This window comes from Eimeria maxima, genomic scaffold (genome assembly GCF_000499605.1).
Source record: "Eimeria maxima Weybridge genomic scaffold, Emw_scaff68, whole genome shotgun sequence".
NCBI lineage: Eukaryota > Apicomplexa > Conoidasida > Eucoccidiorida > Eimeriidae > Eimeria > Eimeria maxima.
Genome location: NW_013563938.1, coordinates 18,271 through 35,580, shown reverse-complemented (window position 1 = coordinate 35,580; position 17,310 = coordinate 18,271). Strand labels below are relative to the sequence as shown.

Genomic DNA, 17,310 nt, shown 5'->3' with positions numbered 1-17,310 from the left:
GGTACTTTCAGAAGCTGCAAGGGAGTGTACTGGCGTAGGGCTGTACCCTGTTGTAGGAAGAGTTTGTGCGGCGTCAGCCATTCACGATGGCGGAGCATCTGGCGCGAATTATTGGAACAGAGGAGGACAGAGTCAATTGCCCATTCTACTGGAAGATTGGGGCGTGCCGTCACGGCGATCAGTGTTCAAGATCTCACTACAAACCATCATCTTCCCCAACAATCGTCCTTCGTCACATGTATCCAAATCCCCCTGTGGCGATTGCCATTGCAGAGGGCCAGAACGGTGAGCACTCAAACCTAGGAAACTGGCTCAGATTTTAGCAAAATGTCGAATTGCATTGATATCACCGCGCAGAATAGACTTCCGTTGGGGCCAATCCGGTCCGGATGCCCCCCCACTAGCAACCATTAGGTTATGTCAGTTCAGCACTTGTCCATCACATTCCTGGGTCCAGTTGGATCTTGTCTTCCTGTCTGCCGTTTCAGTCTCTGACGAGCTTCTAGATGAAGCTGCAGATCACTTTGAAGCTTTTTTTTCGGAAGTTTTCGAGGAGTTGTACAAGTACGGAGAGGTCGAAGACATGGTCGTCTGCGACAATATTGGAGATCATATAATCGGAAATGTGTATGTAAAATATTCTGACGACGACGCGGCAAAAAAAGCGCTTTCTGCTCTTCAAGGACGCTATTATGCAGGTGAGAATGCTGGTGTCTTGTTTCCAGAGAAGTTTACGAATCGTGATGTAGAGCCGCGCCTGCCTTGGGTGCGTTTCTCATTACTTCGACACAGATATTCGATGCTTACATCGACTCTTTTGATTTTGCAGGAAAACCAATTCAGGCTGAGTTCACGCCAGTCACTGACTTCAGAGAGGCCCGTTGCCGCCAATTCGTCGACGGTCAGTGCCGTCGTGGTGGCTATTGCAACTTCATGCATCTTAAACACGTTCCCCGTTCCTTAAAGCGCAAGCTTTTCAACAAGATGTATGAAGAACATCCAGAATATAGGGAGAAAGTTCGTGGACGGAGATCAAGATCAAGATCTGCGTCACCGCATAAGCACAGGCGGTGAGAATTTCATTCTGGATTTGCTCAGGAAAATGAATACTTTTTGTTTCACGCAGAACACAGTTATGGGCTGCTGATTCCATGTATCACGCCTCTGCGTTCGTTGTGCAGGTCATCAAGCCCTCATAGGCATGAACGGCCAGAGAGGAGGACCAGTGAAGAAAGACGTGCCATGATCGCCCAGTGGAATCAGGAGCGCGACGCTGCGCAGAGCTGAAGGACCAGACACATACGAATGCATTTTGTTGGGCCATGTGGCCTCGCAAAAGAAGTCTGTTCTACCAGGGAATTTACTGTGGTCGAAAAATTAGGAGACTAAGTGCTCCGTGGGGTTGAGCGGGAAACACATTTTGGGCATTGCTGAAAGCGCAGAATCCGCATGTGACAGGCCGCTTATATGTACTAACTCTGTCGCTATGGAGTAATCCTGTGGCTGTTAGCTGTCACATTCCAAGTTGCCTTCGGCATTTTTTTGCGTCATGGAGGCTGCTTGTCTTGCATCGGCGGACATAGTGTCAAGCCACCTGACATAGTAGTCCCACATGCTCTGGGGCAAGATGACCTCACATGGAGGTCGATTCCACATGGTGGTTAGTTGATGTGGATTACTTAAAGGACAGAAGCACTAGCCGCTGACGCTTTGGTGGCGCAGTGCTTTGCGTTCCGTTTCCTTAGTTCCGATTCATCATTCAAAATCTAAGTGTGCTACGCAGCAATGTCATTTTAAATTTGTTTACTAGGCTTCATAAATAGTGGCTACAGAACCGTCGAAAAGAAGAAGTAGTGATTGGAGGTAGTCATCTGTGTAACCGGCTCTTGAGCAGTACGTACACCTCAGACCGTAGACGTGTCCGCGCGTGCGTAGAGTCGTCAGAGATTAATTTTGATACATGACGCCGCTAGTGTCGCGGTGTGTACATTTTTGGATCCTTCCCAGCTGCCACACGTGCAGTGAGGCTCTGAACCCCCGACAATTGCCAGCTTCGACAATTCCCATCGAAGATGTTCCAGAATATTCTGAGGTCGCTGAGCGGCTCTTTTGCCGAGATTGGGAGATGGGAGCCGACCGCCGACCGTTCAGAGGTCGCGCTTCGGAATGGCCTTGAAAAGTCATTACTTTTTGTCTTGTGCTCGTCAGCAATCATGGGCATTTCTGCCCTGACACTGGTAAGTTTTAAATCTGCTCTCCGGCAAGAAGCACCTGTTTTTCATTACAGATTCAACGTAATTAGGGTATAAGCCAACAACCGGTATACTGCGATCGCGGACTGGCATTTTGGAACGGCCTTTTGGGAGGTAGGTCGAGCGACAATCCACTGTTATCACCAAGGTCCTAGTTGATCGCATTCCACAGTAATCATGCTTACCTTGGCTACTGCGTGCTCCGTTGCCTTGTTCGTTGACACGCAAGCCGTCCGGTGTAAGACATACTCATTCTATTCGGACGGAACAAACCTTTTAACAGTTTCCGTTCAGTGATGGCCAAGCTAATCTGGACGAATTGTGAATCAAGTTTCTTCGAGTATGGATCTGCTCCTCTCCACGTTGCTGCCTTGATTGCAGGATGGTACGCTAGTCGCCTGCTTCCACTTGAAGAATACATTCACATACCTTCATTCCCTTTAGCCCGTTGGTGGCTCTGTTATGGATCATGCGCGGTATGCGGAAACAATACTCCAGAGTAATCAGTGCACTATTTCATAAAAGCACATTTCAGGATATGTTGATTTGACGTCTTCCCCCACATGCCGCAACACCGCCGCTCTGCTTTACGGTGGAACTATCACCAATCTAACACTGTCAGCTAACTCTGTTCACTTACTGGAAATTTCAAGGGAAACATTCAAAATTCGTGTCTCAGGGTTGTTAGTGCTCTGTCTTTCGCTGCTTTAATGGTCAGCTACTACGTTGCCTCGTCGAAACGCTTCTACGATATTGCCATCCTGGCGTGCATCTGCGATCCGATCTCCATTGTAAGGAACTACTTGCATGGTAAACTCTCCACCAAAAACGGTCTCAAAAATTGTTCACAGGCTGTCGAGGGCGTTGCTGAGCGCCTGCCGGAGCCCCCAATAGTGCGGGTGCCTGAATTCGTTCCGACACTCGAGGAATGCGTGGCAAAGCTGCCCTCATACGACAAGACAAGATCTTTCGTGAAGCGCATCGTCGACATTCTTACCCCCGTGTCCCTTCCCCAGAGATTCCATGCTCTCATGGAAACACGGGTGTACTAAACATACTACACCTGCCTCGTCAAACGAGTAATGGTCAACCTACTGTTGAATCAAGTGGCCATCAAGGCTTAGTCTTTCACATGTGCACACCGAGAGCATATGGCATTTGGAAAGTTAAGTAGCTGTTTCAGTAACGTAGGTCTACAACATTAGTAAAGTGCCAACCAGTGACACTACTGTAACTAGGTAGTCCGATTCATTCCTAGAATGCCCAAATTGGTCCAAACCGCACTAAAGTGCCATGGAGAGTTGCTGCCGAATTGCCGTCGATGCCCTGCAAACAGAAGAACAAGAAAACACGCCACCTTAACAATCATAATAGCCACTGATGGTGGCAGCCCATGGTTCACAAACTTTGCTCCCAAGTCAAACATGCAGCGCCTTCAAATGTGGGGAGGAGTGTCCATTCTGAGCAATTTGCAGAGTGCTACTGCTACCAAAATAAGAACCCGCAGTTTCGACTGATATCTAAGGAACGGAAAACGCCTTACCTGAGCAAGAAACATTCTAGATCCTTGACATATGCTTTTGGCATACGAGTAGAGTTGAAGCGTTGTGCAAGATATCGTTGCACTGACGCCCGATATTGACCAGGCACAAATTCAAGGTACATGTCACAGCTAGGTCTGCACTTCTTGCAACTTGACTGCCCGAAAGCGACTGATAATTCCATACTCCCGACGGATATGTCGTGGAAGAAATTACCATTCGGGCATCCGTGGTATCGGTCGTTCTTGGATTCTTGAGGGAAGCAAATCGGTGAAGGGTAGACGAGGGATAAGTATTGCGAAATTTCAACGAGTTTGTGTACACCTCTAGGCGGTAGTATCTGTTCGCAGACGAGAAAAACGTTTCCATTTGACAACATTGTGCTCGAGATACTGCAAAGCTTCCCTTTATGCTGTGGTTAGCGTGCCCAGTAACTTACAGTGTTTCCGAACTTCCTGATTGCGCAGACTGCGGTGTTCAAGTTGCCCCTTAAGCATAGCTGCAGTACAAGGCTTCGCTGTAGAACACTCCTCAAGGACCTTACGAACGTTGAGAGGTATTCGACAACCTGAAACATGGAAACTTCGTTTTCTGCGCATATGTCTCTGATACCTCGTTTCTGTTTCTGCGAAGCCTCCAGTTCCCCCGAACCTCTAATCCACCATTTGAGCAGAAAGCGCTGAATGGACTGTATCCAATATCCTGCCGCTTTAGAAGCATTGTGGTCTTGAGTTGTCGCGGTGGCTGTGTGGGTATCTCTGGAAGTGTCATCCCACCAGAGATCTTCCTCTAGAAGCTCCATAACAAAGGGGAAAAATGTAGTGTTGGTTAAGGCGCAAGCTTGTCCAGTCAGTAGTAGAAGGCAAGCAGCTGCGAATGCATGGGCCAACTGAAGCATATCGACACTGGAATTGGTGACGTCCAACTGTGAATGCAAGCCCGGGAGAGAGACACATCCAGAATGACTGCGCCTATTGGATGCGCCGCTGATTTGAGACTTTTCCAGGAGCCGCTTAACTGCCGACACATGCAACTGTGCATCCCACGTCATCAACATTAATAGTGGCGATTGTTGCCCTTCCCAGTATAGATGAGCCTGCAGGCATCGCACAGCCATTTCAAGACAATTAGTATCAACGGCTTAAGCTGCACAGTGAACAACTTGCTTGCACCTACATTGTCAGCAACATGCTTTCCAGACAGTAGCCGAAGGATCATGACGTCCTCAATGCTTTCCGCTGTATCAAGCAATGCATTCCACGCTTTGCTTTCGGTGGTGCGCTGCACCCCAGTCTCGGGAGGAGCAGAATCCTGTCGAATTTCTTGAGGCAACTGCAAAACTGAGTCACTCCAGAGGGGACTCCAGCGCATGGCACTGGCATTAGCTCCGAAAGATTGATTCCCACAGCTCCGCTCGCCTCTCCACAGAAGAAGAGCAGCACAGCGCGACCGTACAGACGCTCGGGAAGTGGTAAATGCATTGCCTTGTACATTCAATGTTTCGATGACTCGCAGGACGAAGTTACCAACGTCCGGCTCTTTGCAATCTCCGGAATCCGCCGTACGCACGTTTAGGAGAGTGCTGCACACCTTCCTGTCCTTCTTATCAGGAAAGAGAGCGTACACGGCCAGTCTGTCGAGGCATCGCTCTTGGATTTGCAGAAGCTCTGATGTAGTCTTGAAGCAATTCGCTGCTAGGGAATCCATGCTGGCTTGCTGCTCAGCATCGAGGACTTCCAGAGTATTGCGCAGCGATCGCGTGTGTCCCACAAGCACTTGGAAAAGTCGAATGTGCGTCAGAAGTTCTGCCGATTCCCAGACACTGCTGTCGCAAGCTGTTGTTTTGTAGGGAGCGGAATCCCGGGTTATTTGTTGCAGCACGAACAACGCAAAGGCGAGGGATTCGCAAGTGCTCTTCAGCGGCACGTAGGCTGTACGTTGCAAGAGTTTGTCAAGGGCTGTTTCCACCAGTTCTGGGGTTGCATCCGCCACAGAACGCACGTCGTGCAATTCGTGCAGCCCTGACTGCTGGAATTGCTCATGCTCCTCCTGCTGTAGGTGTTGCTGCTGTTCCTGATGGTGCATTAACTGCCAACGGGAGCGGAGCCAAGCCGAGAAGCCTGTAGATATGAGGGCAGCCAAATCTGAGAGAACAGCAACCCTGGGGCAGGCCGCTTCTGCCTCTGTGCTGTGCCGTGGGTGCGCGAGAGCGTGTCTGCAGGCGAGTCGCCAGAAGGTCCCGCTGAAGGCTTTGTATACCTCGTCAGTTGCTGTTGTAAGCAGTTCCGCCGCTGCTTCTGGCACAGTGCGCTCCTCAGTAAAGAATGAAGGAGAGGAACCAACACGCTGTTCCCAGGAAGCCGCAAAGGGCAGAATGGTGACAAGCCTGTCAAGCAGCTGGCGCAGTTTGTTTGTAAGTTCAGCTCTGTCAGCATGTCCGCTGAGATCGTCTGCATCTGAATGCATTCGCTGATTTTCGTCGCGAAGCGGTCCCCCCTGATGGTGCTGCTGCAGCTGGTGATGCATGGGAAGCGCAATGAGAAGCTGGAGGGAAGGCCCTAAAGGCTTGACGTGCATGAGCAGGCGTCCCCAGTCCTCGAGGGGCAGCTGTTTAAGTAGCAATGAGACGATGTCACTGGCAGCTCCGCTAGTATCGACTGAGCAGGCGGCATCAGGCGTTCGCTGCGAGACTGCAGCGTCGCCTGCTGTCCGCTTAGAACACTGATCTGCTGCTGTCTGCCGCAACTCGTAGTTCTCAAGCACGTCGAAGGCGGGGAAGGAGAGACCGGAGAAGTTCTTCTTGAGTTGCTGAAGGTGCTTCTCGAGTGCAGAGAAGCAAAGGGCAGCGGCTGAACTCCGCCGAGCCAGGCACTTCATTTGCTGCCGCAGACACAGGGCCACGCAGATGTTGCTGCTGTCAGCAGCAGCAGCAAAACTAACGGCAAATGGATCGTCCACGTGAGCAGGGGTTGCGCTTTGTATTGCGTCTGCTGGCCCCGACAGTGCGCTGCCGTCTTGGAGCAGACAGGGAGGCGGTAGCAGCAGAGCGGCAGCGTCTAATGAGGACATGCTGAGCTGCAAAGCGCCCAGAGTTTCTTCGTCTGCCAAAGCACCTAGGCCGGCGCTCTCCACTGCCACACGGGCCACCCGCAGCAGGGACGACTCAGTAGTTGCTGGTGTCCGATCTGCTTCTACTGCGGTTGCTTCTGCTGCTGCACGGCGGACGGTAGGCAGCAGGAAAAGTGCTGGCTCACAACGGAGAGCGGAGACGCAACACGCGAAAAGCCGGCGCATGAAGAGAATGCGACGCTGAAACTCCTGAGGGTGGAGGACGCAGTCGCCCACCGAGTCAAAGAAACTGTATTGCACCGATGCTGCTGCTGCTGCCACTGCTGCGGCTGCTGATCCTCCTCCTGTTGTTTCTGTTGCCGCTGAATCAGCTGTTTCAGCCGCAGGAGAATGTTGCTCACGACGGGCCTCGCGGTGACAGAGCTGCCGCAGCACAGAGGGGTGCAGAAGGGACAACGTTTGGGGCTTGTTTGCTTGAAGCAAGGCAGCCATACAGTCCAGAACGAGGAGCCCCAATGCAGCGGGGGCGCAGCGCAGCAGCACCGAGACGGAAGGGGAAGCTTCGCTGGCCATTGCAATATTCAGAGGAGTTGCATTCAGCAGCAAAGTCTTCTTTGCATGCTCCAACCGCAGACTCAGGCCTTCCCCTCCCAAGCTCTCTATGACTGTGGCATCGTTACTCTCCGTCCCGTCAAATGAAACCTCTGCGTTGGGTTGAAACCCCACTGCCTTCGGTGGCTCTTGCATCTGCCTGTGTAGCTCTTGCCGCTGATGCTGCTGAGGGTCTTGATTAGGTGTTTCAGCTGTGGATTCAGCTGAAGCGAGGCAAGAGGGGTCTTTGACTAACGCGCAGCTCTTCACTACGCTGTTGTCAGGGGTTAAGTGGCAAGGAGTAGCCGAAGATGCATCTTCGTCCGTCTCCATTGCGGGATGCTGTTGTTGCTGTACTTGCTGCTGTTGCCTGTGCTGCTGCAGCTGCTGCGGCGGGCCAGTGTGAGCCCCCACGGTGCCGGAGAGAGGTGATACTGTGGTGCTGCTGCTGCTACAGAATGAGAGCCCCTTCTTGGGGACGAGAGGCTGCAGAGACTTAAGCGGTGCGCTGAGGGGCTCAGCAGCAGCCATAGCTGCAGCTGCTGCGTCAATCAGCGAGGAATCCGCCGCCCCTATCTGCAGCAGCGTATCGCGCCTGTAGGCAGAATCCCCCACTAAACGGGCTCCCAAGAGTACGGGAAGTTCCCGCTTGCTGCTGTCCTGACCGCCACTGTTGCTGATTCTGAGATGGCGCGGGTGCGGAACCCTTTTCAGGAAGCGCAGCAGCAGCAGCAGCGCTGTAGCCAGCCGCTCCAACGAGGGATTTTGAGGGCATAAAAGCAACAGGAGCGGCATCAACTCCAGCAGTAGGAGGTGATGCACAACAAGGAGAAGTTCTGTTGCTGTTAGCCCCGGCGTCTGCAGCAAAGCGGCACACGAGGCAGGGAGAGAAGAAGTCAGCAGCAGTTCTTCGCTGATGCATTCTTCGGAGCTAGCAGCATTAGCTGCAGCAGGCGGCGTGGCAGGTGCTCTAAAGGGTGCTGCTGTTGCTCCAGGTGCTGGGACTCCAGCAGAGGATAGCAACAGCACAGCAACAGCCACATCTCGCCGCAGCAGCGCCTGCCAGTCCACCACACCAGCCGGAACCCCTGCCAGCTCCCAGCTACTGGGCTGCAGCAGCAAATCTTTGGGTGCCCCTAATAAGGGGGAAAATGCTGCTGCTATCAGGGCAGACCGGCTGCTGCTCTCCCCCACCTCCTTGAGCACTCCCCACTCATGCAGTGCGCTAGCCACTGCCCTCGCGCTTGCTGCTTCTGCTGCTGCTCCGCCCGTATTGGCCGGATGCTGCTGATGCCTTTGCTGCTCTTGCTGTTGCTGTATGTGAGCGTCTGCTGCAGCGTCTGCCGCGAGAGCAGCAGCATAGAACTGCTTTGCACTGGCAGCAGCAGAGGCCACAGCACCTCCAGCAGCCTCAAAGGCAGAAACGAACAGAAATGATGGGGGCCCCCAAATGTTGCCTGCTGCTGCTACTGCTGCTGCTGCTGTTGGCTTCTCAGAGCCCAAAAGTTTAAGAACAGAGCGGGCCATCTGGTACTGCACCGTGCCACTGCCGTTGCTGTTGCTTCCCTGCGGCCGGAAGTTTTGCGAATTTAGCAGCCAAACAGCCGACGCTTGAGAAGGTTTCAAAGCAAGGGACTGGTTATCTGCCTCGCCCGGTGTTGATGCATCCGGGGGAGGCACCAAGTCTGCTGCAGTAGCTGGTTCCCATCCTGCAGGCCGTCCCTGCGGCTGTGATACTCCTCCGGCTGGAGAAGCGGCAGCGGCTGAACGAGCAGCAGCAGCACAGCGAAGAAGGCCGGGGAGCTGTTCGTCTGCTGCATTGCAGACAGCAGCAGCAACGACTCGGCTGGCCAGGCGAGGTGCTTGCTGATGCAGTAGGTCAGCAGCAGCTGCCTCCCCTAAAGAAGCTAATAAAGGGCGTTCTGTGCTGCGCGCCAACCTACATGCTGCTGCGGCTGCGGCAGCTGCATATTGCTGCACTGTTTTTGCGGCTGCAGGTGCCACCTGTTCTCCCTGCGTGGAAGCAGCTGTCCTCTGGCGCTTGTGAGTCGTCTGGTCCGCTTCGTCTAATGATTCCCTCCTCTTCCCGTCTTCCTTTGCAGGTCCCACTCCCGCTGCAGTTTCTGCAATGGTTTTGTGCAGTTCTGCAGCAAGGAGGGTTGCAGCAATCGTAGTCGCTGCGCCTCTCTCCCCCAGGGCCCTGTAGGCAAAGCCTCTTGCAATGTCTATAAGCTGCTGCTGCTCATCGGCTTCAATAGACAAAAGCTTTCCTAGATGTTTCATCATCTGCTGCTGTTGCAGCGCTAGCTGCGGCTGCTTCTGCAGCAGGACCGAGAGCAGCTGCCTCCGCCCAAACGCTGTGCGCAGCTGCTGGCGAAGCACGGGAGGCTGGGCAAGCTGCAGCAAAACGCACGCTGCTTCAGCAGCAGTTGCCCTCGCTGCGGCTACTTTCAGAGCTGCATCTGTTGCTGTTCCACCTGCTGTTGTTGCTGTTGCCGCCGCCGCCTGCTGGTTCGAGGGGCCTTCTGAGTCTGAACTGCCTCGGCCTTCGCTGTCTGTGTCTCCACTGGACAGCAATGCATTCAAGGCTGCGCCTCTAGCGCGGCTGATTGCCGCCTCTGCGGCAGCAGCTGCAGCTGCAGCTGCAGTGGCCGCTGCTGCAGACGCTGCTCCCAATGCTGACGGCAGCGCCCATTGCTGTTGCTGCTGCTGCTGTAGAAGGTCGTATAGCAATACTACGACAGAGTGGAGCGTCATCTCTTGCTCTATGTCTGTTTTTATTCGCTGCAGCTGCCGCTGTTGCTGTTGCTGCTGCGTCTGCGGGGGGAGCTGCTGCAGATGTTGCTGCAGGGCATGCAGAGCGTCTTCGGCAACAGCTGCTGCTCGCTGCAGCAGAGTAGCAGCAAGAGCGGTGTGGGGCCCCACCTGCTGCGGTGGTTTGTCCAGAAGGCTCTGAGCCCTTTGTAGCAGCAAGCAGCAGCAGCTTTCAGCGAAGTCCTTCCTCGTATTGTCCCCAGCGAGCAGCGCCGCCTGCTCCCACAAAGGGAGCAGTAGCAACAGCGGGTGCTGCTGCTGCTGCTGCACATCTGCCGTCTGCAGAGGAGGCAACGAAGCCAACAGTGACGCCAAATGCATGTAAAAATCCGTCGGAGGCATCGCGACAGACAACTTGCGGTGTATATACACCGTGCGATTAAACATATTCATCCACTCAGCACCAGCCTTCTCCCCTGACCTGCTGCTCCCTGTGGAGCAGGCAGCCTGTTGTTGCCAAATGGCTTCCTCCAGCAGGGGCAGCAGCAGCTGCTTTGCTGCTTTCTCACTAAGAGCAGCAGCTCTTAAGTCAAGGAATGTGGCCCGAAGGACAGGACCCTTCCCTCTCCCAGGCAGCAACTCCTGCGCTGCAACCACGGCTTCTGTCTGGTGCAGGAGCAGCGACACATCACTCTGCAGCTCCTTCTCCGGGGGCGAAGGAACACCTGCAGCGGCAGCCACAGCCTCAGCAGCCGCTGACGCCGCTGCTGCTGGGAAAGCAGGTGCCCAGGCAGTACCCAACTGCTGTTGCTGCTGCTGCTTCAGTTGCTGCAGTGCCTCGCGCAAGACAGCCTTCACATAAACAGCCACCCTTGCACCCGGAAGACAGCTGTCCTTTCTGTAAGCTGCAACAAGAGCCAGCCGCAGTAGCAGTGATGCGTCAGGTATGAGGCGGCATTCAGGCGGCAGCTGAGGGCTGCTGCACTTTGCTGCCAGCAGCAGCAGCACCCACCGCAGAAGCCGCAGAGCTGTCGCCTCTGTCAATCCAGTGGCTGCAGCTGCCAGCCCCTCCTCGGTGCTTCTTGCTGGTCCTGTTTCGCCTTCTGCTGCTCCTGCGGCCGCCCCTACAGCAGCAGCAGCAGAACAGCGAGACGCACGCAGGGCTGCTGCGGCAGTTAGGGGGTCTGCTGCTTCTGCTGACAGGCACAAAGACAACTCGAGCAGCAAGCCTCGACGAAAGCAACTGTCCACTGCACGTAACAACGGTGTGAGGTCTTCGTGGGGCTGTGCTGCCGTTATGGGTACAGGTGCAGCAGCAGGAAATGCATCGGAAGCTCCTGCAGCAACAGCAGCATCTGGTGTTTGACCTTCCGGTGAGGCAAAGCACTCGAGGGTTGCAAAGGGTTCAACAAGGGTCGCCACTGCCGCAGCTGCGAAAGCTTGTGTTCTGCTGTTGTTTCCCTCAGTCTCCGTAGCACACGTTCCTGAGCCTAGTTCCTGCTGCTGTTGCGCAGCAACAAGGTGCAGCAGCAGCAACAGCAGCCGCGAACTGTCGGTGAGCCTGACAAAGCTGAAGAAGTCTTCAGTGGCATTTTCAAGCAACACACGCTTCTGCTGCAGCTCCTGCTGCAGCCTTTTCCCAGCAGGAGGTGGCCTTCTGAAGACCGTTGGGGGGCTGGCAGCAACAGGATGCTCCTGCTGCTGCTGCAGCTCCCGGCACCGCAGCTGCAGCATTTGCAGCAGCAAGAACTGCCGCAGCAACCCATGCAACGCACACAATCGGCGAATACCAGGGTATCCATTCTGAAGTTCGCTGTGGGCGTGTTGCTGCTGCAGCAGCAAATTCTTGTCTATGCCCCACGGTGCGCCCATTACCTCAACTTGTTCTGCCGCGTCAGGCATAGTTGAGGTAGCAGAAGCAGCAGCATCTTCCGCTGCTGCTGGTGGAGAGTGGCTGTTGGCCTGTTGTGCTGATGCTGCTTGGGTGGAGGTCAGTGGCGTGTGGCCTGCCGCCAGGACAGCAGCTGACAAACTCGCTTCAGCAGCAGCAGCGGCAGCTCTCTGTTGCTGTTGCTTCTGCTGTCGTAACAGAAGCTCGTGCTGCTGTTGGATCTGCTGCAGCTGCTTCTGATCGAGCCGTGACATCGTGAGCGCCTCCCTTGCCTGCTGCTGCTGCTGCAGGGCAGCGGCGGCGGCAGCAGCAAGGTCTGCAGGAGGCGCTTGCCGCAGAAGCATCAGCAGCACAGCAGTGGCAAGCGGCAGTGCGCAGTGCTGCAGAAGCCCTGGGCCCTTCATTACTGCCAGACAGCGCTCTACTGTCCACTCAGCAATATCTTCAGCCGTCGCTTCCAGCACGCTGCTGCTGCTGCTGTTTCTAGCGCTGCCGTAGCCGTTGCTATCAAAGGTAGGGATTTGGCGGGGCAGCAGGTGAAGGAATCTTTGTGGCGGGATTGCCTCAGGAAATGCGCTGAGGATGGATCTCCACTGGGGCTGCAGCTGGTGTGGGTGCTGCTGCAGCAACAACTCCACAGCTAGTGTCTGCGAGTGGGCAGCAAAAACTTGAGCCAACTGCAGCACGAATGGGAGCTGTTCGCCGTCAGTCTCTGCATCACAAGGGCTCTTCAGCAGGGCAGCCAGAGCCCTCCGTAGCTGCTGCAACAACATCCCACCAACCTCCTTCGAAACCTCAGCAGCATCAGCGTCGACTGTGGGGTCCTGCTGCTGCTTCTGCCTGTGTCTCTCCTTCTGCCTCTGCTTCAGGGAAGAACGGGTAAATTCCGTCTCTGCTCGGACAGCCGTCGATGTTGTTATTGTTGCTACTGCTGTTTCTGGATCCAAACGCTCGACACCGCTGAGGCGAGCTGCTGTGTCTGAGAGGGCCAGCAATAAGTCGCATCGCTTCAACCTCTCAGATAGAACACCCTGCAGCAGTAGAAGTAGCAGCAGCAACAGCAAATAATGCTCCACTAATGAGTGCAGAAAAACGGACCTCTCGATGGAGCACCAGCAACAGCAGCGGCAGCAGCTGGTGCCAATGCAGCAACTGATACTGATGGAAGCTACGATTACACAGGGATGCGTGGCTGGCTCACTTCGGCACAAGTTGCGTCGCTCTCCGTCTGTTGCTGCTTCTGTTGCTGCTGCTGCAGCTGCAGCGCACGTTGTAGCAGCAAGCGGAGGCGACGCAGAGGGAGGGGATGGGGTGTCCAGGCACCTGCTATAGCTGCTGACGTGTCTGAGGCTGGAGTTGAGTAACGCGCTGCTGCTGTTGTTGCTGCGAAGGGCTCATACATCAGAGCCTGCTGCATAAGCCACTGATAGGTGCTGCTGCCCTCCTCTCCTGCTGCCCTTTCAACGAAGCGGAAGGCGGCCTGCAACATATCAGAGAGGCAATGCGAGGGAGGCAGGGGTCCGCAAAGACACACCGCGCTGTAGGGAGGAACAACAGTGATAGGCAGTAAATCGACATCCTGTGTTGCTGCTACTGCTGCTGCTCCTCCTGTTGCTATGCCAGCAGCAGGAGCAGCAGCAGCAAACAGCGCTGGAACCTCACATCCAGTGGATGGCTGAGGCTGAGCCTCAGCAAGAGGCCGGTGCAGGTTGCTGCCGACGGAACAGACAGAAGACAGGAGCAGCAGCCGCGGAGGTAGCAGATGTTGTTAAATATAATATATATACTGCATACGAAGGAATGCAGTATATTGTCTGTTACAGCAGAGAGGTGGTGGCTAAAGGGATACAAGGGAAGCATAAACGAGGCCCAAGGCAGCAAACAAAAAGAAACACACGAAACGCAATGGCAGCAAACGAGATCATGCCAACAAGGAACAGCGCAGTCGAGCGGCACCACCGAAAGCAACAGCAGCAGCGCCGCAAATTATCCTACGCAACATGGAGTTTTCAATTACCTGGAAATCGTCCTCCGAGGCGGTGGGCTCACTGCCAACCTGCTGCCACCTTTGCTGCTGCAGCTGCCGCAGAGCCTCCTCCAGGCGCTGCACCTCTTCCTGTGACCTGGTCAACACAACTCCCCTGACTTCGTCCCCTCCTACTGCTGCCGCTGCTGCTGCTTCGTGGGCGCTGTGGGCCAGACTCAGCGACCGCTGCAGCAGCGCCTCCCCCTCCCCCCAACGCCCCTGAGAAGCAGCTGCAGCAGCAAAGGAAACAACGTCTCCACACTGTAAAGATGATAGAGACAACCGGAACCCCCCCCGCTGATGCTGCTTGTGGTGCTTTCCGGTGCTGCTGCTGCTGTGAGACCCAGCGCGCTCAACGCTGAGGAGCAGCAAAGTGTCATCTTGCTGCTGCAGTTCCCCACTGCCTCCGTCTCCCATATGCTGGACATCCCCTAAAGGATGGAGGACAGCAAGAGGGAACGTCGGAGGGCCACGACAACCGTCTACCACTGCCCAGCATGGGCCACTGCTTCTGCCTGTGCTGAGGGAACGTTCTGAGCGCTGCTGATGGTGGTGCTGTTGCTGTTGCTCCTCCTCCGGCGACAGCAAAAGGCTGTTCCTGTCCAGGTCAAATGCCACGCACAGCCAATTCCCTGGACTCTCCTTGTCAAATGAAGCTGCGGCCGTTGCATTCTCTTGCTGCTGCAGTAGCTGCTGCTGCTGCTGTTGGGTTTCAAGCGGGGCCTGGTCACTGAAGAACAGCACTAGCAGCTCGCTGGCCTCTCCAGCAAAGAAAGAGGCACTGAGGGTCATTGGGGGAGAAGACCGGTCAACTTGCAGTAGTGCCACTGCCTCCTCCAGCGATTCCAACTCCGCACCAAACATCTGCTGCTGCTCCTGCTGCTGCTCCTGCTGCGAGTGAGTGCGGTTGCGGAGCTGCGCACTTTGTTCATCTGCACGTTGCCGCAGAGGTACCGTAGCTGCAGAGGAGTGATGCGTCACTTGCAGCTCGGGTGTAACGACTGCTCGAGATCGAACGTGCCACATAAAGGGGGCAGGGAGGAAGGCCAGAGGCTCATAATAGGCCGCCCCATCGTTGCTGCCGTCGCATGCCTGTTCATCACGGGTGAGCCTCAGCAGCAGGAGCTCATCTGAGGAAAGAGACAGCGCGAGCAGACCGCCACAGCTGCTAATCGTTACGTGCTGCAACTGTGGTTGCTTCTGCTCCTGTTGCTGGCTGTCTTCTGGGAATGCATGGAGACGGTCACGCAGATGAGCCAACAGCAGTTGGCGTCTCTTTGCTGCAGCTTCGGCGGCCTCCGTGTGGTGGTGCTGCTGAGAAGCTGCAGCAGCAGTATTTGACTGTACGCGTCCCCGTGTGAATGTGTTCTTTTCCCGCAGCCATCTGTCTGTTTCCTCTGCCAATTCACGAGGCTTAAAGAAGACAGGTCCATAAAATGATTCAGGGGAATCCGCCGACCGCCACATCGGCACACGAGCAGCTCCATGCTGCTGCTCCCCCTCTTCCTGCTGCTGCGGTTGCTGGAAATGAGCATCCATTGCTTCCAGGGCGTGTCTCGCTGCTAGAGATCGCAACAGATCGAGGGATGGCAGGACAACAACAACAGGGGGTGGTGCGTCTGCAGCGAGCTTGCCTGCATTTCGAAGCCGTTTTGACTGACTTTCTGCAGCACATGTTGCATCAATTGCTGCTAGCTCCTCCTCCTCCTCTTCAGAGTTGTCGCTTTCTCCTTCTGCTTCCCTTTCCACTTTCATTGCATGCAGTGGCACCCAGCAAGTCCAGGCGCAGCGCTCCTGTGCGCAGAACCCCACAACGACCGCTACGGGTAAACTCGGGTGTACAGATACCGCACAGGGAGGGAAAGGAGTCGTCGGCAGCCACGCAGAAGAAAAGTCACGCGCCAAAAGCTTCACGGAAGCAACAGATTGCCAGTCGCCGGAGGCTGCTGCTGGTACAAGCTGCCCGCCTACGCCTTCTTCCTGCTGCTGCTGCTGCTGTAGAGCCAACTTCTGTTGGGTCGCGATTGCTTCCGAGTGCAGCAACATGAGGGCTCCAAATTTCGTTTGTAAGCAAAAGCACAAAAAGAGAACGCCCCAGGGACAGTCTCCTACCCACTGCAGCACGACGTCATCTCGAGGCAGCAACAGCCGCCGCAGGGGTACTAAAGGCTGCGGCGTCAGCTCAACCTTCCTATTGCTCTTGCTGCCGCTAGGAGGCATGGGAGCGTGCATCTGAGGGAGCAGCAGGAGCTCTGTGCGGGGCGGTTTGGTGTCGTAGGTCAAGGCCAGTATTGAAAACCTCTCCACCAAACTGCAAGACAGGACGGCCTCTTCTGCAGTGTACACATACAAACCAGCTGCACCCTCTCCTGCTCCACCTGCTGGTGGCTCTGCTGTTGCGTCTGGTTTCGCTGCTGCAGAAGCAGCTGCAGCAGCCCTCGGGGAGCTTGAGTTTGGCCATAGCAGCCAGAAGAATACCTGCCGTCCCTCCCAAGATATGACAGACACGCATTTGTCACCCCTCTCCGACTGCACCCTACCTGCTGCTCCCCAGGATGAACAGATTTGTTGGGCGTTTGGCACCCCGCATATGGGTAGCTCAAAGCCCAAGCGGTCAACAAAAAATGAGTTGTCCCGTTGCTGCTGTTGCTGCTGCTGCGGCCCCAGCAAACGCCGCAGAAGCCCAGAGAGCAAGGAGACGCTGCCCTCCTGAGAAGGCTGCGGCGCGGAGTTGCATCTTGAGGCGTCAGCCACCTCAGCAGCAGTGGATGCCTCCACTAGCTCGCCGCCATCACTTCTGTCTTTGCTGTCTTTGTCTAGGGTCTGCTGCTTGTGCTGCTCCTCCTGCAGATCCGCGCTTTCGGCAGGGGAAAGGGGAGGCAGGGAGAAGGGGACGTCAACAATGCGTCGCAGTTCAAGACAACCGATGGAAGGGAAGGCGAGCGGAGGCAACTCTTCTGGCACCACCGCAGAGGACCCCGCACCATCGTCGTTGACCATCGTGCATCAATCACATGCAGCAGATGCATCAACAGGGTGCAGCAGATGCACCAACTGGGTGCATCAGGTGATTTCTATACCGTTTGATTGCTATGGAGTCCCTTGTTCTGTAGGTAGTATCGACAGGACCCTCCACGGTAGGGCAGGGGCCCCTTGTAGTGCACAGGCACTACAATGTGGCTCGGG

The 17,310-nt window shown here is 55.3% G+C and overlaps 3 protein-coding genes across 3 annotated transcripts; 2 read left to right on the top strand and 1 right to left on the bottom strand.

Annotated features, from left to right (window-relative positions):
• Positions 1 to 86: 86 nt before the first annotated feature.
• On the top strand, positions 87 to 1,287 carry EMWEY_00010220 (U2 snRNP auxiliary factor small subunit, putative; the record flags this gene model as incomplete). The annotated part of the gene is made up of 4 exons (XM_013478792.1): positions 87 to 285; positions 489 to 698; positions 830 to 1,070; positions 1,182 to 1,287. The coding sequence occupies 4 exons, from the start codon at positions 87 to 89 to the stop codon at positions 1,285 to 1,287; spliced, it is 756 nt and encodes a 251-aa protein (XP_013334246.1).
• Positions 1,288 to 2,072: 785 nt separating this feature from the next.
• Positions 2,073 to 3,304, top strand: EMWEY_00010210 (hypothetical protein, conserved; the record flags this gene model as incomplete). Its single annotated transcript, XM_013478791.1, has 8 exons — positions 2,073 to 2,237; positions 2,303 to 2,366; positions 2,425 to 2,490; positions 2,547 to 2,637; positions 2,697 to 2,728; positions 2,788 to 2,869; positions 2,932 to 3,043; positions 3,104 to 3,304. 8 exons carry the CDS (start codon positions 2,073 to 2,075, stop codon positions 3,302 to 3,304), a joined length of 813 nt encoding a protein of 270 aa, XP_013334245.1.
• Positions 3,305 to 3,535: 231 nt separating this feature from the next.
• EMWEY_00010200 (hypothetical protein, conserved) lies at positions 3,536 to 17,124 on the bottom strand (the record flags this gene model as incomplete). Its single annotated transcript, XM_013478790.1, has 6 exons — positions 3,536 to 3,578; positions 3,796 to 4,133; positions 4,338 to 4,889; positions 4,970 to 13,129; positions 13,300 to 13,578; positions 14,116 to 17,124. The coding sequence occupies 6 exons, from the start codon at positions 17,122 to 17,124 to the stop codon at positions 3,536 to 3,538; spliced, it is 12,381 nt and encodes a 4,126-aa protein (XP_013334244.1).
• Positions 17,125 to 17,310: the final 186 nt, after the last annotated feature.